The following is a 24,236-nucleotide window of genomic DNA, read 5'->3' on the forward strand; positions in this document are numbered from 1 at the left end:
AAGTCACCAAAAAACATAAACAGTGCTAATACCTTTATTATGGCATAAAGCAATATTTTATACATTAACACAATTTTATAGTAAAAATATCTTATGTACAATTGTAAAGAAACCACTGCATAGAAAACACCAATGTAAAAATGGGCTGGATTTTAAAAGTTCGTTGAGTTCATAAATTGGAAAATATTTTCTCTGTAGAAAATAGTAAAAGTGGTAACATTCCCCAGGCTAACGCAAAAGCCCATTTCAACCGAGCAGTAGCTGAATCACTAGTACACATTTATAAATATAGTTTTAATTCTAGGATCCAGAAGAGACTTTAGCTTCATTTACTGAAACAGCCATAGCCATGTTTTCCTTAAAATTAAGTTGTGTAAAGTGAAATATCCAATAATGTTCCCCTTATTCTTGATTTAGGTTTGATTATTTTTCTTTAGGCTAATGCACATCAAGGTTTTAATAAAGAACAAGTACTATGTCCTTTTAATCTGCTTGATAAAGTACCCATTTCTATCTAAACTGTGAAATGTTTTATTTCTTATTAATTATAATCCACAAGGCACATGAATTCGGTCACCAAACACCTTCCCCTAAATTCCTGTGGCTTGACAGGTAGCCACGAGGAACAGGAGGAAAAGTGGCAACACTGACAAGTGGATCAAGAAATAAAAGCCAAGAAAATTTCTGAGAACTGAGAAACATCCGGTCAGGATTCGAAGACGGAACTGAAGCCCAAACAGAAAAAGGACACAGCCTCGAGAATCAGGGGTGAGTGGCTATCTGAGCCCCTTATTGCAAGGTGATCAAGTAAAAGGCAGATAGATAAAAGACACTAAGTGAGAAAAACCAGGTCCTAGAAAGATTTCAGTTATTCAAAATAATTAAATGAAAACAAAATAGGCCATGCAGTTTAACTTCTCCCATCAGTTTATTCCCTGAGATTCCCAGTACAGAATTTCTAGGAATTAAGGCGAGAAGACAATGCCATTCTTAAGCTCCTGGACCATGCAGAAGGTTTCTCAGAGAAGTAATACTTGAGAACTCAGTTAACTATCTGGCCAGAGGCTATAACAAGTTCTCCAATTCCCTCAAAGCAACAACTTAAAATAATCATATAGTCTGTCTTTAAAACCTCCCAATGGAATAGCAGTTTAATAAAGATTCCTATACTGTGGCTATAGGAATAGGCTTTTTTGAGAAACTAACCCAGATCATTCTACCTAAAAATTCCAGTTTGCACATTAAACATTAACCGCCAGAGACATTAATAACCATTAAGTTTCTACCAATTAAAGATATTTTTTCTTCACTTGTTCTTCTCTTTGCTCTTAACAGGTGTTTCCTTCTTGCATATGAAAAATATTTTCAGTGGTTTTGTTTTGTTTTGATTTTTCAGCAATGCAAATCTCTGCCCCCTATTCCCTTAACTCCTTCTTGGTAAACAGGAAGTGTAATACATTATCATCAAGCCCCATTTACCCAGCCTCCTTACTTATGAAGAAAGTTATGGAGCCATCTCATACATTTAGAATTCCTTAGAGACATTTGCTCTCTATTAAAAACATTTTGTTATATATAGAGTTATATAGATGTATAAAATCTATGAAGAATTCACTGAAGCACAAATCACCCTATATTGAGAAGCTAAAAATGTATCAAAATGCACAAAATGATGGCTAATCCACATATTGTCTCCTACCATATGTATCACTAGCCTCCAAATCTATAGCATAGGCTGGCATAAACTTTATTACATCCAAGCTCAGTTTGAAATCTTGCTTCAAAACATTGCTCAGTATTCTCAGAAGACGTGTTATAGGATCACATGAGGAATCGTTAGGAGGTGGCTGAGGAATGCTAATTACAGAACAAAGTGCTTCTCAGAGACTGCTGCATTCTGCATAGGTACTTAGGGAGGAACACTATTCAGAGATACTTTTAAGTATAAAGACTGGTCAACTTAAAAGTATAGGCAGATACATACTTGACTTTATCTTATATAAAAAATGCATTGGAATAAAAATGCAATGAATTCATATACCTTTTCAAAAGGAAAACCTGATACAGAAGTGGCAATAAAGTTATAAATGGCAATCATCAGATGAAGTGATTTAAATGAAGCTTATTTCTCTGGAAGAGATGGGCCAAGGCAAGTAAGTGGTCAGGAAGGAAGCACAATGTATTTTTAACTTTGTATGGAAAAAAAAAAGTTCAGTTCCATGTTGCCAAACATAGTTCTGTTTTGCCATATAAATCGTCTACTTCAATTACCGAATGCTTTATTAAAACTCCGTTTCTGGCCTTTGTTTTGGAATCTGTTATTTCTGTTGCCACCTCCTGATCGCTGTCCTCTGAAGTTTCTATTTCCGTCCCGCTGTCCCCTGAAGTTTCTGCTTCCGTCCCGCTGTCCCCTAAAGCCTCGATTGCCTTCCCGCTGTCCCCTGAAGCTTCGGAATCCTTCCCGTGGTCCTTCCAGCTCCGGTTGCTCCGTGGCCACAGAGAGTTGCCAGCGCCGGGAATCATGCCATTTTTCCTGTTGAGAGATGCTTTTGTTTTTTCCTCTTTTATTTTTACTGAATTTGGTTTAAAAAGACACGAGAAAAACATTTACGAGAAAAAATTTTTTGCCCTTTCTCAAAGAGAAAAACTAGACTGATAACCTAAGTGCTGAAAAGGTCACTGGTCAAAAATACTAACCTTCATGGCCCAAAAGCCAGAGTCACTGAGGGTGGAAAATAACTTTCACTATAAAAAGTACCCTCATAGCCTGGCCAGCAAGGCTCAGTGGTTGAGCATCAACCTAAGAACCAGGAGGTAATGGTTCGATGCCCGGTCAAAGCACATGCCCAGGTTGCGGGCTTGATCCCCAGTAGGGGGCATGCAAGAGGCAGCTGATCAATGATTCAAACATTGATGTTTCTATCTTTCTCTCCCTCTCCTTTCTTTCTGAAATCAATAAAAATATATTTTTTTTTTTAAAAAAGAGAGAAGTAGCCTCATAGTATAGCATCATCACAGTATCATTTATTCAATTCAATTACTATAGGTATCCAAAGCTGTCAGGCAGTAAAACATAAATATATTTTGTACAAACATGTTTCTCACAGCAGTAGTGAATAAAGAAAGATAAAGCAATTAAAAATGTTTATGTAGCCCTAATCGGTTTGGCTCAGCGGATAGAGCGTCAGCCTGCAGACTCAAGGGTCCCAGGTTTGATACCGGTCAAGGTCATGTACCTTGGTTACGGGCACATACCCAGTAGGAAGTGTGCAGGAGGCAGCTGATCGGTGTTTCTCTCTCATCGATGTTTCTAACTCTCTATCCCTCTCTGTAAAAAATCAATAAAATATATATTTTTTAAAATGTTTATGTAAACCTCATGTAACATATATAGGGGCGGGGAGGAGTCTGGATATGCTCTGTAGAAAAGAAAACAGGCAAGCTGACCAAGAAAATGTATCAAAATAAAATGTTAGGAAAGAAAAATCCTAAAATTCTTAAATGTCTTTTAGTGAAGGGGCTAGAGCTGTTGTTTCCTTTCTATTATTCTGTATTTTCAATAACAAACATTCTACAATTTAGATATGTTAACTTCAAAATCCAAGAAAAAGAATACCTGTATTTCTGTGACTGCTTCAGTACGGACATCAAAGCAAACACCCTAGAAATCAAAACAAATGCAGTTAATCCAGCCTTTGACCTGAATTATAACATGCACATTAAGTAATACACCAAATGACCAGGTATTGTTTTATTAAAAAAGATATTTAAAAAACAGGAATACCACATTTCGCATTAAGATATTTAAAAATTGTATAACCAGCAAATGCTGTTTATAAATGGCCTTTTTTTGGCCATCAATAATGTTCTCAAATGCTTCTTGTGTCCTTTATTTTCATTTTTATTATCTCTTTATAACTTTTCATATTTCTTCTTTGTTACTAAGATAAAAATGGAGGGAAACTGTGGAAGGAATAAATATTATGTACCTAAGTAAGAAATTGTAAATGCATGAAAAAAATTTTAAATGCATAGAGTTTGGAGTGTACTAGACTTTTTTCTTGTAAGTGTCCACAGAAATGAAGCCATGAAAAGTAATAAATTTGTCATTATCAAGTCAAAAAAAGTATTGATTTTAGGTAAACTTTAGACCAAGACCAACACACTGTACCTCCCAAAGCACAATAGCAAAAAGCTAGGAATACACACACACATATATATACACACACACATATACACACACACACACATACACACACACACACACACACACACACACACACGATTCAAAAACTATTTAGAACTGAGTAGAGATCATTCTTGGCTACTGCACTGTGCTTATCCTCAAGTAACTATTAGCCACATCTATGGCTGAGGAAACAGAAGATTGGACAGGCTAACTGGTCTAGGGCCCCACAGCGGGTAAATAGAGTAGGTCTGAAAACTCTGGTCAGTATGGCTCCAAAACCTCTGGTCTAAAACCACTGAAATACACTGCCTTTCATCAGAAAGAGTGTCAACTATTCAAGATGGCCTAACTAAAAGCAGAAAAATAAATGACGTATGGTTAATCCAGTTTTTTATAATTCAGCCTCCTATGAAGTTTTCTAAAAAATTAAACACAGAACACTATATTTGATAATAATTAGACATTACCTCCAATTAAGTCCTGTGTCTTGGTACCCATTTTTATACTATATTCAAACTACCCCTGCAACTGACACAGGCATCCCTCCCCACTGGTTGTTTGTAATTCCAACATTTTATGAGGAACAGCCCTTCTACCCAACAATTTACCCACTTATAAACACAGGTAGCATCAGGTACTGATGGACTTTGCCATTTGTGGGAATGTTCATTTACATGTTTACTAAGTATTCAATGACAGGCTCTCACTAGGTATAGAGAGAACTAGAAAACAGTCGTTGCCCTTGAGTAGGTTATACTGTTCTCGAGGCTCTCAGCCAGCAAGCACAGCAAGTAAAGTTTACCTGAATAAAGGTATGCCCTAAGAACTCTGCAAGACAGATACAGATGCCCCCAACTCTGCTGTATGGCCAGGGAAAGCTTCACAGGGAGACTTAGAGCTAAGCCAAGTCACAAAGAACACCATGAAGAAAGAAATATTATAAACAGTGGGTTCAGCATGCATGTAGGATGAGAAAAAACAAGGTGTACTTGGCATTGCTGGAGTAGAGGAGGGTGCTGGTGGTGAGGAGGCAGAGATGAAGTTAGTAATGGGGGCAGGAGCCAGCTCATAAAGGATCTTTTCCTCCATGGGAAAGTTGGGACTTTATTCTACACATTATGTGGAGTTAAGAGATAACCAACATGGTCTGACATGAAATGAGTTGAAAATAAACCTCATTTGGTTTACCAGGCCAAGTATAGTCCATGTACCCCTGGAAACCTGAGATCGTTAGGGGGTTCCACAAAGTCAAAATTATTTTATTTTCATAAGAATACTGAAATGTTATCTGCCCTTTTCACCCTTTCTTTTACAAGGGTACAGTAGAGTTTCCCAGACCCCACATGACATGTGATGTTGCTCTGATGACTAAATGAACATGATATTCTTGTTTTAGAGTCCCAGTTTTAATTTTAATATGGAAAACAGCACTAGATATAACCCATATGAACAAAAGCTTTTCAGTGTCCCCAACATTTATTAAGAATGTAAAGGGGTCATGAGACCAAAATGTTTGAGAATTGCTGTGCTGATCTGTGTCATTAACTGAGAGCAGGACTCAGAAGAAAGAACACCAATTGTGGGAGGCAAGATTTTAAATTTTGAATGTGAATTAAAGAATTCAATTTTAAATATTTGTTTTAAGTTGCTTAATAATAAACTCCATCTGAGTGGAGCTGTCAGGGAAGCAGCTGGATCTTCAAGTCCAGCACTGGAGGCAGGTGGTTCAGGATAGATACACAGATGGGATAGATGTCTGTGACTAAGTGGAACTGAGGGTCATGGATGGCACTGCCCAGAGAAAACTAGAGAGTGAAAATATGCAGCATCCCCGAGAACAGGGAGAAACCCCCGTACAGTGCTTTATTGCCGCATAAAGCCGTGAACCAAAGCAAGGTCACAACAGAGGTCCCAGCCTTCCTTACCTCCTTTCCTTTGAGAAAGACCATTCCCTTCACTTTGGAATCAATATCCTCACCCAGTTGCTCTTTAAGTTCTTTCCAAGCATAACTAATGTTTGGCATTTCAATTGAGCACTTCAAGATCATGGTCACAAAGCCCTATGGAGGAAAGGGGAACAAAATTAAAGTCTTAAAAACAAACCTAACTGATAAACACCTGCCCTCATGTTTCTAAAATATTTCTGGAAGAGTTCTCCCTAAAAGGATATACCTACCGCCTTCCACCTCCCACTAACCACACAAATAAGTACAAGTAAAACTGAGGAACTCTGAATAGATTGGTGGATTGTGCCGAAGTCAATAACCCCATTGTGGTATTCAAGTTTTGCAAACTGTTAACACTGGGAGAAACTGGGCAAAGTGTACAGGGATCTCACTATATTATCTCTTACAACAACCTGTGAACCTATAGTTACCTCAAAATTTTAAAAAAGAAACCGAAAAGCATACACCTTCTAACGTTTCTAGGTATGCTGGACAAATGTATTATGCACATTTATATGTGTGTGTATATTTTAGGAATTTAAAATTTTGAGATATAATTCACATAACCACAAAACTCACCATTTTAAAGCGTACAATTCAGGGGGTTTTAGTAAGTTCACAAAATTTGCAAACATCAACACTCTAAAATTCCAGAACATTTCATCACCCTAAAAAGAATCCCTATGCCCATTAGCAGTCACTGCCATTTCCTCCTTTTTCAGGGACACTGGCAACCACTAATCTACTTTATGTCTCGATGGATTTGTTTATATACATCTGCCTTCAAGCAAAAGTTAAAACAACTGGGGTAGTCACCAACATTGAAAAAACTATGTATGATGTCAGATGGGTACTTGAATTACTAGGGGGAATACTTTGTGACCATAGGACTAACTGCTATGCTGTACATCTGAAACTAATACAAAATAAATTGAATATTAACTGTAATTGAAAAATAAATAAAAAGTTGAAACAATTGGAAAGTTCACACTTGATCTTAGCCAAAAGGCCGAGAAGCAATGAAACAATTGGGAAGTTTCAATGGAACACTTTCAAATCCCGCCCAAACTCCCAATTATAAAGCATCAGCTATTTGACGGGAACGCTTACCGCCTCTGAGTTGATCAAGGAGCGCTGGTCTACAGATGTGGCCCCTGAAATATGGGCCAGTGCTGCCGCCAGGGCTTCCACGGCTCCCTTCTCCTCTATCAGTTTCTCTGCTGACTGCTTAAAGTGACTGATAGCAGTGGGAGGAACAGAATCCAAAAACCTATCATTTGATTGAGAATATATTCGTTAGGAGAAGGATAGAAGTGGACAGATTTCATTTTCTTAATGTGTCTTTATTGTCAAAAGTATTACAAATGTCTCCCTTTTTTCCCTATTGACACCCTCCACGCTGTACCTGCCTGACAGATTTCATTTTCAAGACATCTCAAGTAACTTTATCCTACCTAATAAAATAGTAATATGCAAATTGACCACACCTTCACTATGCCCAAACCACGCCCACCAGCCAAAGCCACACCCACCAGCCAAATAGGGCAAGTATGCAAATTACCCAACAAAGATGGCGGTTAATTTGCATACACTGAGGGAGGGAGGAGTGAAGACTGACGACAACTTAGAAGAGGGAGGAAAAGCAGAAAGCAAGGTGGCTGCCAGAGGGAAAGCCCGGGCGGGGTGGGGCGGGACGGGCTGCAGTGGCGCTTGGGTGCAGGCGCGGCAGCTGCAATGGCGGCGGCAGCAGCAGCAGCACACTCAGCCGCAGTGGCCGCTTGCAGGATTCTTCCTGCAAATGGGCTACTAGTATATATATATGATTTTAGAGAGAGGGATCAAGATAGAAACATCGATGAGAGAGAAACATCTATCGACTGCCTCCTGCAAGCCTCATACTGAGGATCCAGCCCACAACCCATGCATGTGCCCTGACCAAGAATCAAACTGTGACCCCCTGGTTCACGGGCCAATGCTCAACCACTGTGCAACACCTGCCGGGCTAAATCAGCAACTTTCTAATGAGATCTTTCATATTCTAACACATCATTTTGATGCAAAGTATGTAATCATCACACTTCTGTGGTAATAAATTCATTCCTTTGATTTTATCTAGTTCTAACCACCAAAACAAAATGTCTTATCCTAAAAAAAATAGTAAGATATTAAGATGTTCATCACAGTGTTATAAGAAAAATTTAACAATTTTAAAACATGCATCAATAAAGTATGTGTTATCTTTAGAATCAGAAAATACTCCAACTATTTCCATTCTGAAATAAAAGGAAAAAAAAGACTCAAATCAAGTTAAAAATGACACATGCCTTCATGAGACTATACATCTATCTTTGTGATATTAAATGTCACATCTCAAATTTGAAAGAGATCATCCACAAAGACGAATGGGCTACGTGAGGCAGCCTCATCTGGCAGGCCTGCCCCGCTCAAGCCCATCTCTCATACACCACCACCACCACTTGGTCTCTTTTCCCCTTCCTGACCACCTCACCCCAAATTTCCTTAACTGGTGTCATAAGAAACCCTGCTTGTAGAATGTTTAAAGAAAGACATGCTAAAAATACATTTGAAAAATGCAGAGTTAAATTCTTTTCATTTGCAGAACTTTCCCAAGCTATTAATGTGCTAATATCTAGCATTTCTTTTATCATGAACTCCTCTTATTTTTTTAAAAATTGATTTCAGGGAGAGGAAGAGAGAGAGAAACATTAATCAGCTGCCTCCTGCACAGCCCTGACCAGAAATTGAACCCACCACACCTCTTGGTATACAAGATGACAATCCAACCAACTGAGCCACACTGGCCACAGCTTATGCTTTTTATTGGTTTTAGAGAGAGAGTTAGAGAGAAACATCAATCAGTTGCCTCCCATATGCACCCTGACCAGTGACTGAACCTGTGATCTTTCAGTATATGGGATGATACTCTAACCAACTGAGCCACACCAGCCAGGGGCCCCTGTCTATTTTTTAAAAAAGCATGTCACGTGCCCTGGCAGGTGTGGCTCAGTTGGTTGAGCATTGTCCTGTGCACTGAGAGGTTGCTGGTTCAATTCCCGGTCAGGCACATGCCTGAGTTTCGAGCTCGATCCCCACAGCAGTGGCAGGGAACATACCTGATGGCATCTTTGCTGGAAGCTTTTATTATCTCTGTTGCAGAAGGAACACCTATTCGTTTAAATTTAATTCCCTACAAGAAAATGAACTATAGTTTAATACACAACATGGCCTTTGAGATTAGTAATCCTCTAATCTTTTATATTTACCAAACATATTATTACATATTTATAAGAAAAACTTTTTGAGAATGGTTTTAGATTTACAAAGAGTTCCTATATATCATGCACCAAGTTTTCTTATTGTTATTACTGTGGTACATTTATCCCAACTAAGAAACCCAATTGCTGCTTTACTATTAACTCCAGAGTTCATTAGAATTTCACTAGTTTTTCTGTTAATATTCTTTCCCTGTTCCAATATCCAATCTAGGAAACTACATCACATCGAATCATCATGTCTTTTAGTCTCCTCTGATCCATGGCAGTTTATGTTTCCTTGTTGTTCATGACCTGGACAGTTTTAAGGAATACTGACCATGTATTTTGCAGACTGTCCCTCAATTTGGCTATCTGAAATTTTTCACATGCTTAGATGGGGGTTATGGGTTTTTGGGAAAGAAGACCAGAGGTGAAAGCTGCCTCATCACATTCTATCAGGGGTACATTGTCAACTTATCACTGTCAACCAAGATCAACCGCCAGGCAGCGTTTGCCTGCTTTTGGCACTGCCAGTCTCCCCTGCCCCACCACCCCGTTTTCCTTTGTAAGTGAGAAATTAAGAGCAGTCCACCCTGGAGGAGGAAGTACCAATTTCCGTACAGAAGCACTCCTACAACCCCCTACTCTATCCTTAAATATTTCTGATGTGTTCTCATTGTCTGAAAACTGCCTTTCTGACATAAAACACCCATTATAATTGTTAAATATGAAAACAAAACCTCTGCTTTCAAATACAAAGTTATTTCAAAATGGGCCTTATATTGTAGGACAATGTATAAAATATGTAACAAACTTTGAGTCATGGCCACACACTGGAAATACAACTAATTTCAAGTTAATAAAAACTGAGTAAAGAAACCAAAGGCCGACTTTAGAACTCAACATTTGTTGAATAAAAAGCTAAGAACATAGTTTTACCGCTTTTTGCTCCACTTGCGCTAACTGATATTCTTCCTTGTGCTGATAAAAGCAGATGCAAACCCCAGTCCTTCCAGCTCTACCTGTTCGCCCAGAACGATGAATGTAGGACTCCACATCCTATTGAAGTAAAATACATGAGTGACACAACAAAAAGAGAGACAAGGACCTGAGCAGTCTACACAGAGCCAAGAGTGGAAATAAATATGCCGGGGGTATGAGGGAAGAGGTTCCTTAGCATTTCAATTTATATTCAAGTATTATCAAAATAAGCTAACAAACAAAACAGGAACAGACTCTTAGATACAGAGAAACAGACTGACAGCTGTCACAGGGGAGGGTGGAGGGGGAGTGGGTGAAAAAGGTGAAGGGATTAAGGAAAACAAAAACAAAAAAAACCCTCAGACAATAGTACCAGAGGGAAATGGGGGAGGAGAGGGACAGAGGGGATAATTGGTGATGGAAGAAGGCTTGACTTGGGAGGTGAACATACAATATACAGATGATGTATTATAGAATTGTACCCCTGAAACCTATGAAATTTTAATAACTAATGTCATCCCAATAAAGCCAATTAAACAAATAATAATTTAAAGCCCCCTGACCAGGAAGCTCAGTTGGTTAAACAGAACCCCAACATGCCAAGGTTGTGGGTGCAATCCCCAGTCAGGGAACATATAAGAAGCAACCAAAAGCCCGACCTGTGTGGCTGTTATTGGACTTTGAACCATGAACCAAGGTTGCTGGTTCAATTCTGTTGGGGCACATGCCCGGATTATGGGCTGGATCCCCCGTAGAAAGCATGCAGGAGGCAGCTGATCAATGTTTTTCTCTCTAAAAGTCAATTAAAAATGTGTGTGTGTGTGTATGCATTCATGAAGCATTCTGAGAAAAAAATATATTAAAAAATGAAGCAACCATGAATAGGTAGAACAGCCAATCAATGTTTCTCTCTCCTCCTCCTTCTCTCCATCTAAAATCAATTTTTAAAATATTAAAGTACTGTGACAATTTTGCAAAACCTCTAGAACAATGGTCCTTGTCCCAGGGACAAGTCTGCACAAAGCACTGTCCAAATAGTGCTGTCCAACAGAGCCGTATGTAATTTCAATCTGCAATTTTCTAGTAACCACACTAAAAAGTAAAAATTAAAAGTTTAAATTAATTTTAATATTTTAACTCGATATACCCAAAAGTTTTATCACTTCAATATGCTACCTATTTAAAACAAGTTATCAAAATGAGATAGATATTTTGTATTCTTTTTTCCGGTCTTCAAAATCCAGTGCATATAATAAAGAGTTTAAAATTGCCGAAACCGGTTTGGCTCAGTGGATAGAGCGTCGGTCTGCGGACTCAAGGGTCCCAGGTTCGATTCCGGTCGGAGGCATGTGCCTTGGTTGCGGGCACATCCCCAGTAGGGGGTATGCAGGAGGCAGCTGATCAATGTTTCTCTCTCATCGATGTTTCTGACTCTCTATCCCTCTCTCTTCCTCTCTGTAAAAAATCAATAAAATATATATTTTTAAAAAAATAAAATAAAATAGCCGAAACCGGTTTGGCTCAGTGGATAGAGTGTCGGCCTGCGGACTCAAGGGTCCCAGGTTCGATTCCGGTCAAGGGCATGTACCTCGGTTGCGGGCACATCCCCAGTAGGAGGTGTGCAGGAGGCAGCTAATTGGTGTTTCTCTCTCATCGATGTTTCTAACTCTCTATCCCTCTCTGTAAAAAATCAATAAAATATATTTAAAAAAAAAAATTAAAAATAAAATAAAATAAAAAACATTCCAACCTGTTTTTTTACACTTATAGCACACGTCAGACCAGGTGCATTTCAAGTGTATTCAACAACCCCACTGGCTGTGGCTACCATATTGGACAGCACAGATCTGCAGGCTCATTTAAACAATATCTATGCCACACAATTACGAGACTTCCTTTATAAGAATTGATGACTTTTGATCACAGTAATCAGGTATTTTTTCCATCCTTTAATCCTGAGGGATTTGCCAGTTTGAGGGGAGGTGAAGGGATATGATAGTAACAGGCTCCTTCAGACCATCTTTTATTAATGTCAAGTACTGTCCACGCCATGTAAATTATGCTTCAGGGCCCTCCCTAAGAGGTTCTAATCTCCCCCAAAACCCAGCATTTTAACCATGGAAGCTGCAAGCTTCTTCTCCCTTCTCTATCTTCTAGCTCATGAATTTATCCATCCAACCCCCGCCCCATCTAAGTCCTACCCATGTTCAAAAGCCCAGTTCAAAACTGCACTACCTCCACGTAGCCTTCCAGGACTGACCCTCTAACCAGAAATTATGTTTCCTAACTCTGGCCAGTGATCACACTTGCACTCAACTCTCAGTTCTGAGGGGAGAGCCTCACAATAAATTAAAATCACCCCTAGCACTCAAGACACGGCTATTATTAATCAAGTGAAAGTAAACGACACAACTTCCATTTCGGTACCCAAAAGAAACAACAAAATAGAAATATAAAACACTTACCTTTGGTGGAGAACTTTGTATAACCAGGTCAACCTCAGGGATGTCTAATCCACGTGCAGCAACGTTGGTTGCAACCATAACGCCAAAATCACCATTTCTAAAACCTTTCAGGGTGATTTCCCTTTGCTTCTGTGGGATGTCTCCGTGTAATGACTGGGCATCCTGCCAAAGAAATAAGCTAGCATAAGGATCCAGATCCAACAATACATACATCACCAATGAGGCCTATCAAAGAGATTCATATTTTGGTGCTACTTCTACTGAAAATAGACAAGATTCAAAACTATTTCCAATCTTTGGTCATTAATTCAAATGCACCCTCCTATACTTACAAGATACAGAACACCAGATAAGAGTGATCAAATCTATTAGCTGGTGTAACCTTGGGTTTAAGCCACCTTTTCCTCATCTCTGAGATGAGACTGACAGATGAGGTGAGCTCTAACATGTATACTCTATTAACTAAAAGATGATTTGTCAGCCCAGTTGGCGTAGCTCAGTGGTTGAACATCGACCTGTAAACTAGGTCACGGTTAAATTCCGTGAGCATATCCCCAGGTTGTGGCCTCAATCCCCAGTATGGTTTGTGCAGGAGGCAGCCAATCAATGATTCTCTCTCATCACTGATATTTCTATCTCTCTCTCCCTTTCCCTTCCTCTCTGAAATCAATCTTATATAATAAAGAGCTAATATGCTAATATGCTAATTAGACCAAACAGCTAATATGCTAATTAGACCAATTAGACCCAGGGCTGAGAGGGCTGGCCGAGGCTATGAGGGGCTGCGAGGGCCGGCTGGGGCTGCAAGAGGCTGTGAGGGCCGAGCCACTTGCACGAATTTTGTGCATTGGGCCTCTAGTAAAAATATAAAAAATAAAAATGCTTCCTCCCTAAAGGAAAAGGAGAGGAAGGACCAACCTGCTTCATGGACGTATTCTGAGACAACTCCTGGGCTTCTTTCTTGGTTTCACAGAAGATAATAGTGCGCCCACGAAAACCACTGTACACCCGGATCACATCCCCAATAACTGCTGCTCTTTGAGTCCAGTGGCACTTGATAGCCAGATGCTTAAAGGAGGGGAAAAAAGATCAATTTCATAAACATACCTGGAACCTGAAATCACCTGCTCACCACTAAGGTACCAGAAGCAGAATTAAGCCCACCTAGAGCAGACTATACCACCGTTTAGAGAAAAAACTAAACCATGAAAGCAGAGAGCTCCTTCCATTTCTCCAAAGAGCATCTGGCTTCTTTACTTTCTGACGTAACCATGAAAATGTAGGAAAAGAAATACCATTTAGAGTCCTTCAGGAAACCAAATAACAAGAGAAACGTTTCTATGTTTTGCCCTTTCATCCACTTAAAAATGCAATCAGTGGTCAGTTACATGTCTACTCCTTGGGTGAAATGAATTCAGGTAGGTACCCGACCCTAAGCTGAACACAGCTTCAACACAAAGCACTAGGCTTCTCCTCTGCCCTCTAGTGTTTAAAGTCTAGGGGTAATTTCTGTTTAGGTAATTCAGACAGATTTAGGTTCCAAAAAAATTATGAAATCAAGCTACCAGAAGATGAATTTAGAAAACACAGATACCATATATAAGTCTTTACTTGGATTTTCACATGGATTTGTGTTTATCTAGAAAAAGTTAATGTTTGCCAGTCTTAAAACTATCAAAATCAGACAGGAAAAAATGATATACAATTTATTACTAATTCCAGCAACTAAATGAATCATTTACCTCCACAGTTATTGCTGTTTTCTGAGTCCTTTTACCAATCAGGTCCACCTGTTCATATGTAGGCTTCATGTATTTCTTAGCAACATTATATACCCAATGAGGGCAAGTTGCAGAAAAAAGCAGTGTCTGGGGATTGTCTTCCGAATCTTTGAGGGTAAAAAAGTTAGTATGAATAACCCAAACAAACCTACACAGTATTCCACCTAACCCAATTCTTCTAGGCTCCATACAGCAACCACTAGGCCACGCCAGGCATTAAGACACAAAAATGAGAGACACAGGTTACCAATAGGCAAATACTACCTAAATAATTTATTTAAAGAATCTCTGAAATGGCCCTAGCTGGTTTGGCTCAGTGGAAAGAGCGACGGCGTGTGAACTGAAGGGTCCCAGGTTCGATTCCAGTCAAGGGCACATGCCCGGGGTTTCGGGCTCAATCCCCAGTGGGGGACTTATAGGAGGCAGCCGATCAATGATTCTCTCTCATCATTTATGTTTCTATCTCTCCCTCTCCCTTCCTCTCTGAGATCAATTAAAAAATATTTTTTAAAAAAAGAATCCTTGAAATAGCAAAAGCACTCGAAACTTACTTGCTTTCTGACCATTGGCCTTTATGAACCACAAGGAAAATCTGTCCAATATAACAAATCCTACCAAGTGAAAAACACCCTGGGGTGGGATATGGGAGCAGACTAGAAGAGGTCAATGGGAGGGAGGAGGTGGGGGAGAAGACATATGTAATACTTTCAACAATAAAGATTTTTTAAAAAACAAGACACCAATTCATTGCACTTTCATATATTTCAAATGGCAGTGTAAGCTCATAAAGCCCTTTTTGAGAGCAACTTGATGATGACTATTGAGGAGCATGAACATTCATACCATTCATCTCAGTAATTTCACTTCTGGAAATCTATCCTAAAAAACTAATTCCAAACACTGTGGTGTGAAAAGAAGCTATCTGCACACAAAAAATGTTTGTAAGCAGAATAATTTATATTATCTAAAAATTAAAACACATAGATGGAATTAAATCACAGCACAACCACTTCATGGACTATTATGCCAAATCTGTATATGCACAGTAAGGTTATTGTAATGCACACACATACTTACATACAATAGCACAAAGTCAGGAAGAAATGTACCAAAAGTCAAGTACACCAAACTGGTAGATATGAAATTCTCCTCTTTACTTACTCAAATTTCCCCCATTTCTGATAAATCATGAATTGTTTTTAATTCAAGTTTTCCTGAATAAAATAAGTCACCTCCCAATTTCCTAAAGCTTCATTTAACTCTTAGAAAACTACTTAATCACCACACTTCTTATCCCTTTTATCAATTCCTTGAACTTGGGGTTTACCTTTCTTGTATGCCACACTTAAAATCTCTTCTACTTGATCAGCAAACCCCATATCCAGCATCTGGTCCACTTCATCCAAGACAACATGCTTAAGTTTGGTGAGCTCTAGCTTGCCATTCTGTAGGTGGTCTTTGATTCGACCTGGCGTCCCAACCAGGATGTCAATACCATTCCGCATACGTTCAACTATAGAGAACATAAAGATAAGATACGCTTGGTTTTTAAGTCCTTTTATTAGGCTGGGGTACCAATCAAATATTTTTACTTTAAAATTTTTACCAACTACAAGTGCTAAGCACTGATGATAAAGATACCAAGACATGCCCTGGCCAGTTTGTTCAGTGGCTAGAGCATCGGCCCTTGCACTGAAGGATGGTGGGTTCGATTCCAAGTCAGGGCACATGCCCAGGTTGTGGGCTCCATCCCCTGTGGGGGATGTGCAAGAGGAACCCAATCGATGCTGTTTTCCTCTCACATCCATGTTTCTATCTCTCTATCCCTCTCCCTTCCTCTCTCTCTCTCTCTCTCTCTCAAAAAATAAAATAAAATAAAATCAAACAATAAAAACCTATTATTAAAAAAAGGGGATGGGGAGTAACCTTCAATTCGGAGTTTCTAGTTCCAAGGGCCCAATTGGACTCTGTCCTTGGGGTTCAGTAAGATACCTTTACAGCCTTTAGAAAATCAGATAATACAAAAGTTCTAAGGAGGATACACAGGATTTGACACATCATCAGGCAGGACCATGATATTAACCAACTTTAAACAATAACCACAAAGGAAACAACCAGAAGATTGGACTAGGTAAAGCCGGATGCCAAGGTTGGATCTAACCACGGCATCCAACAATGAATGGCATTTTCCTTTCCTCACTTTTGAATTTACTTACTTTGACCTCCATAGGGAGTTCCACCATAAAAACAAGCCACTGACAACTTTTTTGTGATGTCGCTGAAGTCTCTGCTTACTTGATTTGCCAATTCCCTTGTGGGTGTAAGAACCAGTACCTGAAAAGAAAAAACTAAATTTAATTCGTAACAAGTATTTTCAAAACATGTGCTTTGTAAGGTGCTGTGTGTGTGGAAGGATAATATAGTTTCTGACAAACCTACTCAGAAGAAACAACTGTGATCTCCCCAATCAGAAGAAAAGTGGTTACCAAAGGTATGGTGCTCAGGAGGGCCGCACGGAGCGGGCTGAGCCACTGGGGCAATGTTCACGGAGCTGCTGGTACTTAACAGCATGCCAGGAAAGGAACAACTTGAGCAAGGAGTAACACTGCTAATAACATTCGCTAGTATTTGTGCTTTTACTGTGTCTCAGGTTCGACTAAATGCTTAATATGCAATATTCTCATTTAATTCTCACAAGGTATTGACCTATAATACCTATAATTATGTCATATAATTGTACTGTAATACCTACAATGATACACAAGAGTCTTCTAAAACCAAAGGCAAAGAGAAGGCCAAGCCTGGATTTAAATTAAGAGCCAGGCTCCAGCCATAGCTAGTTTAGTTCAGTGAATAGAGCATCAGCCTGCGGACCAAAGGGTCCCAGGTTTGATTCTGGTCAAGGACATGTACAGTGGCTGCAGGCTCCTCCCCAGCCTGGGCCCTTGTCAGGGCTCGTGCAGGAGGCAACCAATTGATGTACTTTTCTCACATCAATGTTTCTCTCTTGTCTTTCCCCTCTATCTTCCACTCTCCCTAAAAAAATCAATGAAAAAATATCCTCGGGCAAGGATTAACAAAAATAAAAATAAATAAAAAAGTCAGGCTCCAAAACCTGTGGCCTGAACCTAAGGCAGCGCCAACATGATGAGGGGCTTTGAACCCTAGAGCAGCCTGACTTTGATCCAGCAGGAAAACACAACAGGAAACCACTACAGATCCTCCAGTAAGATAACAACCTGACACAACTATGATTTAAGAACAACCACCTAATACATTCATCCAACAGATAGATATTTACTGAATACTCACATTGTGCCAGATGGTATTTTAGGTGCCAGAATAATTCATTTACTGCTGTACTTGTTAACAGCAGTAAACAAATAAATCAATGAGGTGGAAGCGTGGTCACAAAAGGCCAGTAAACAAGCGAGGTGGGGCCAGAAATTCAGGTACAAGAACCTCCAGCCAATGTGACCGCACAGGCATTTTAGTGAAGTAAGGAGGTTGGCCTCTTCACCTCTCTGAGTGTCTCTCCTTCCATTCATGCATTGCTACTAAAAACAGTTTCTTGCCCTGGCCAGGTAGGTCAGTTGCTTAGAGCATTATCCTGATATGCCAAGGTTGTGGATTCAATCCCAGTCAGGGCACATATAAGAATCAAACAATGATTGCATAACCAAGTGGAACAACAAATCGATGTTTCTGTCTATATATATAGCTCTCCCTAAAAGCAATCAATAAATAAAAATGCTCGTGTCTTTAAAAATAAATAAATAAATATAAAAATGCTTTCTCCACTTCAAGTAAAAATGATATAGACACTTGACCAAACCCGTGAGCCCTAGGGACAATCTAATAGTTTGAAAGAAACATTGTGAACATTAATAAATAATACAGGTGGTCACAACCATGGGATGGATTACAATATTTAAATATATAGGATTTGTGGCCAACAGTATAAAAAGATATTTTTAATTGATTTTAGAAAGAGAGAGGAAGGGAGAAAAGGGGGGAGGGAGAGATGGAGAGTTGGGAAAGGAGACAGAGAAAGGAGGGGGAGGAGAATTGGGGATTGTTTCACTTGTATATGCCTTCATTGGTTGCTGCTTGTATGTGACCTGACCAGAGATCTAACCTGCAACCTCGGTGTATTGGGATGATGCTCCAATCAACTGAGCTGCCTGACCAGGGCTATGGCCAACACTTTAAAAGAATTATCCAGCCCTAACCGGTTTGGCTCAGTGGATAGAGCGTCGGCCTGTGGACTCAAGGGTCCCAGGTTCGATTCCGGTCAAGGGCATGTGCCTTGGTTGTGGGCACATCCCCGGTAGTGGGTGTGCAGGAGGCAGCTGATTGATGTTTCTCTCTCATCAATGTTTCTAACTCTCTCTCCCCCTCCCTTCCTCTCTATAAAAAATCAACAAAATATCTTTTAAAAAAATAAATAAAAGAATTATCCAGGTTTACCTGCAGATACAGTAAATACCCAAAAAAGGCTTTAAGGAGAACCCAATACAAAACAGTAGGGTTGTAAACAATGCCCAAGAGATGTTGCTGTGCGCATTTGGAGCCCCTGAGGTCTGAGTTACCTGAGGGGCACGGCCTCTCTTCCGGTCATGCAGTTCCCCCAGAAGCTTCTCAATCAAAGGGATGGCAAAGGAGAAAGTCTTCCCAGTTCCCGTCCGCGCCTGTGCAATTAAATCTTTTCCACTATACACATGGTGAAATGTTTTTGCTTGTATAGGAAACAGGAAGGTCACCCCACGGGCTGTAAACAAATTAACCATGTTATCTGACATTGCAGTTCTTAAAATATCAACCATGGGGGGGGGGGAGGGGGGAAATCTACCTTCTCAACATCTACAAAATCAGGTTCAGATATATGCTGGTGGTGAAGAAGCTATCTGACTGAAAAATATCAACATACTTTAAAGCACCGAATTACAGTAAATATTTATTACTTTAAGAGTTAAGTTGCTTGTCATGAAATGTCATCCACAGGTCAGTATAAAGTGAGAATCAGATGCTTTGCAGGCCAAGTGCAGACTGTGCAACACCTGGTTCAGAAAACACCTAGCTGGGCATCTGTGACCACCTGGTCATTCACAGGCACACTGCTAAGATGAATTCTAAGCCAGGCTGGTATCATTAACCTAGAGATACCTCAAGAAGTGGAAGAGGATAAAAAAATATATATATTAACATGGTATCAACTGTTTAATTGCAGCAGCACTATCAGTCATTACGCTTCTGAATAAATGTTAACCACCGGTTTAAGAGTCAACAAAGACCATCACTAGTGTAGTCCTACACTGAATATATAGATCTACTTCATTATATGGCTGCATATAAGAACACGTCCTACTTCCTCTGAGCAAATACAGTGGCGTGCTTCCAAATAATATGTTCTAATGTATATAATATTCTAAGAATATTACCTTTGAGAAGTTTAATAGTTTCTTCAGATATGGGGAAATTAGAGAAAGCGCCTTCTTTTTGTTCCACAGGTATTTCCTATCAAGTAAAGGGCCACAGAAAGAAATCAGTAACTTTACCCCTACAGGTTAATACAGAAACCAAAGAACCTATTATCTTTCTCAATTAACCCAAAAGACACAAAAACCTTATGAGTAAATGAAGGTCTGAAAAGGAAATAATCTATAAAATCCTAGAAGAAAAATCTGTAGCAAATATATACCATACATATACTATGAAGGCAGGATCAGTCTCAACTAAGAACTATTCCATAGCCATTCTGAACAACTATACGGTTGCACAGGTCTTAGCCATTTTCCATAGCATCATCTCTCATACATCCACAGAAAATAAGGACCAAACAGTGGCATTGATAGTAAAAATCTGAATGCCCAACAAATTGGGCACATAAAATGCCCAATAATTATGTGAATTTCTACAAATTTAAGTGATGGATTATGTAACTATTAAGAATATTTAAATCTTTTTACTTAACAATAAATAATTAAATTAAATATTTAACAAGTGGGGGAAATGTTTATATAAAAGTGGAAAAGTCTGGATACAATACTGCATATAGTAAATCCTAATCTGATTTAAAAAATAATTCCATATGTAAAGTACAGCAAGGAAATACCAAAATCAACAGGTTACTTCTATACCTGAAAAGTGCTTAATATTCACTGAATTACTGAATGCAGAAATTCTAAGGCAACTTTCAAAAATAAATTTCTATATTTCCTAAATTCTCTACATCACATATTATTTTTTAATAATCAAAAAAATTCTTAAATGTTGATCATGACCTACAAACACAAAATTGTTTATTAAATTAGGATTTTTCTTTCCTGAGATTCTGAAAGCTATCAGAATTAGCTTCCAAGCAGATTTATTTTAATCATCCTGTTCAACTCAAGTTAGTTAATAGCCTAAACAGAGACTTACAATCCTACTTAGGGATTTGGTGAAACTCTTAATGAATCGGGAGTCTGTTTGCATGACTACATCCCTCCTGTTGATTTCTGACTTGCAAATAAGCTGAGGGCTTCGGGAGAGATTTTCCCCAAACTTAAACAGATCTGCTTACTTGCAAGGAGGCATTCTGACTCTAGGCTCAATGGAACCTATGAAGCGCTAACAAATCAAATCTCCTCCCATTATTAAGTATGTAGTGATTACCTACTTATTTATCTGAAATGATATATATCTAAACCTTACCTGCTCCAGCTCACTGTTACTTTCTTCACTGGCAGCTTCACTGGAGTTAGAGTCAAGTCCAGAATGAGAGAATCCATTCTTTAGTTTGGGGCTTTTCTCCCCAATTTCTCCATTCATTTCCTTTTCTTTCTTCATCTTCTTGGGCTTAGGAGCATCCACTTCTTCTTCAGAAGGCTCCTCATTTTTTTTTACTTTTTTGGTTTTAGAGGAAACTTTCTTTTCCCCGGGCTCCTTTGTTTTTTTTACACTTTTGATTTTAGGAGAAATCACATCATCTTGAGATGGCTCCTCGTTCTTTTTTGCCTTTTTGGGTTTAACTTCATCTTGAGATGGCTCCTCGTTCTTTTTTGCCTTTTTGGATTTAGGAGAATTCATGTCAACCTCAGAAGGCTCTACTTTCTTTTTAACTTTTCTAGCTTTGGGGGAAATAGCTTCTTCCTTTTCTTCTGCTGCCGCTTCAGTCTTATTAGATTTTGGCTTCTCTTTTCTACTTTTCTAAAAAAAAATCAATAAAGAAAATACAAACACTGCACAAAGCATCTGATACATCAACTCAGGATTACTCCAAGATTACACAATTATGAAGAACACAATTTGAGGGCATTTTTCAACATTTGTACTTCCACCTTGCAGTAAGGCAAAAATCAAACAGTATGCTTTCTAGTACTATTAGCTATATGGAGATAAACATATAGCAATAAATTTATTAGCTTGGAAGAGAATGCCTCTTACTAACTACTCAATTCATGTTGGTCAAACAAGTCATAAAATCAAATTTTCACAAAGCATTTGGGGTGGCTCATGGGATGCTCCCACAGGCTCTAAACTGAATACACTATAGCAAGTGACCACGTAAAGTACAGTTTAATTCTGATAAAAGTAATAAGGCCATATATATATCCATGGGTGGAATATAGACTCTTCTTTCCTAGAATTCATGTACAGGTAAAACAAGGATTCATAACATCTGCCTTGCCTACCTCACAAGTGCAAATGAATTTACAGAGACACTTCATGAACCAAAAAGCTATAAAAACTCACAATCTATCACCGCATGTGTAAAAAAGATGAACCTAATTTAAAGAAGATGTGGGGGTGAAGCACAAGTTACAAGGTCCTAGAATGAGTGAAACCTCAAAACCAAATCAGACTATGGCTCCTACCTGAAATGTCTGACCCTCTCCAACGTTTCCTATTACTGAAACCTTAATTACTTAATATTACTGAACACAATTAAGACAGCTGCTGTAGCCTGCTAAAACCTCTCCCACAGAGCCCCCGCACAATCCCAGAAGTACAGGGCTGAAGTCTGCCTCCCTACAACTTCAGGTGTGGCCTCTGCTCTCAAATCTTGGATGAGGGTAATCCAACATGACCGTCCTTCAGACATCTGGAAAACAGCCTGTTCCCCCGCCCCCTCTCCACGACTTCAGCTCTGAATAAAATAAGTCACCTTGGTTCTACCAAATCAGAGTGGATTTCCCATCCCCGTGGTCTCCTTTGGAATAGAACAGTTTGGTCACGTCCCTCCTGATCTGAGCATCCCACAACTGAACACGATCACTGAGGCAGTGCAAGTACAGCAGTGCAGTGTCCTCCCCACCTGCGAGGCACGTCTGTGCTCCCTCGGCTTCCTACAAGGCCAGAATATTGCTGTTGTAAAAGCTCCCCATCAAAAAGACCCGGAAACGGCAAGAAAAGACCTAAGTCGTATACAATACAAGTTCTGGGACAATCTTTGTTCCCACTGACCTTATCTCGGGCTCAGTCACAATTCAATCACTATCTAAATAAATGACATCAAGGAGGCAGGCAGCTGTCAAGGTAACAGGAGAAATGCACTCTGCCGGCCACTCTCAGAAACATGGTGTGCAGTGAGCACCACAACAGGGCTTGGCATTCCGGCGGGTGCTCTGGTCAATAAACGTTAAGAGGAACTGCACTGCAGGACTAGTTTCTAAGGGCTGCTTACCGGGCAACTAGACCTCCCTCAGGAGAAAAGCGTCCCCGCGGACGCCGCCCACGTGGGCAGGTGGGCTAAATTCTCGCCAGTTTAAAGCGTCAGTCCCTACCTTGACGTGACTTACAATTCCCTCCGCGCACGCACTGGCCCGGAGTCAGGTCTGAGCTTGAGCCAAAACGTAGGGGCCTAACCTTCCAACTCTGTGCACCGGGTGCGGGGCACCCCAGTTCCGGGACCACGTGGGACAGACACCTGGCCCTCGCCGCGGCTCCGATCTGTCCCGGCCTGGGCCAGAAGTCCCGCCGCGCGGCGGCGCGCCCACCGCCCGCGGAAAACGCTCCTCTCAGACGCCCCTTGGCCGAGACCCACGCGGGTCTCCTGACAAGCCGGGTCCGCGCCGCGCTCCCAGCGCTCCCGGCCGGCGTACCCCTCCCCTCCCCGCACCCGGCCTGGCGTCCGGCCGTGCCCCAGGTCCCTCCGCCCTCGGTGGTACCTTCTCAGTTTTTGTCGCTATCTCCACTTTTCCCATGGCCGCGTCTGATTCCAAATCTGCGTCACTAAGGAGTTTCCCCGGCATCATTCGGCACGAGCTGTGTAGGCCTGCCGATCTCGTTCACCGCGTGGAGAGGAAGAGGCAGCGCCAGCCCGTTGGTCCACCCAGCTGTCGTCACTTCCGGTGGCAAAGCGTTTCCCCCGGAAGGAGAACACGATCACGGAAGCAGTGAAAGTACAGCAGGGAGGCGGGGCCCCACGTGGTGGTTCCAGGCGCCAGCTGCTCAGTGCCTGGGCGTGTGGAATTGATGGCTTGCGGCACCTAGATTAGGAGGTACCTACTGTAGGCTAGAACTGGAAGGAGCACAAAGGTTGGCTTTGTATTTTTATTTAATATATATTTTAAAAATATATTTTTATTGATTTCAGAGAGGAAGGGAGAGGGGAA

General features: G+C 40.2%; 1 protein-coding gene across 2 annotated transcripts; it reads right to left on the reverse strand.

Moving 5' to 3' along the window:
• Positions 1 to 18: 18 nt before the first annotated feature.
• Positions 19 to 23,961, reverse strand: DDX21 (DExD-box helicase 21). Of its 2 annotated transcripts, none has more exons than XM_008145506.3 (15): positions 23,790 to 23,961; positions 21,334 to 21,828; positions 20,079 to 20,154; positions 19,230 to 19,408; positions 16,854 to 16,971; positions 15,965 to 16,150; positions 14,599 to 14,744; positions 13,775 to 13,924; positions 12,857 to 13,018; positions 10,350 to 10,469; positions 9,270 to 9,343; positions 7,246 to 7,405; positions 6,115 to 6,249; positions 3,617 to 3,661; positions 19 to 2,533 (listed from the first exon to the last, which is right to left on the reverse strand). In XM_008145506.3, exons 1-15 carry the CDS (start codon positions 23,874 to 23,876, stop codon positions 2,264 to 2,266), a joined length of 2,403 nt encoding a protein of 800 aa, XP_008143728.3. In that variant the 5' UTR covers positions 23,877 to 23,961; the 3' UTR covers positions 19 to 2,263. The 2 variants fall into 2 exon arrangements, with proteins under 2 accessions (XP_008143728.3, XP_054584637.1); XM_054728662.1 differs by lacking the exon at positions 19 to 2,533 and adding an exon at positions 2,556 to 2,573.
• Between the last annotated feature and the right edge of the window lie 275 nt (positions 23,962 to 24,236).

The sequence above is a fragment of the Eptesicus fuscus genome, chromosome 17, assembly GCF_027574615.1.
Source record: "Eptesicus fuscus isolate TK198812 chromosome 17, DD_ASM_mEF_20220401, whole genome shotgun sequence".
Taxonomy (NCBI): domain Eukaryota; kingdom Metazoa; phylum Chordata; class Mammalia; order Chiroptera; family Vespertilionidae; genus Eptesicus; species Eptesicus fuscus.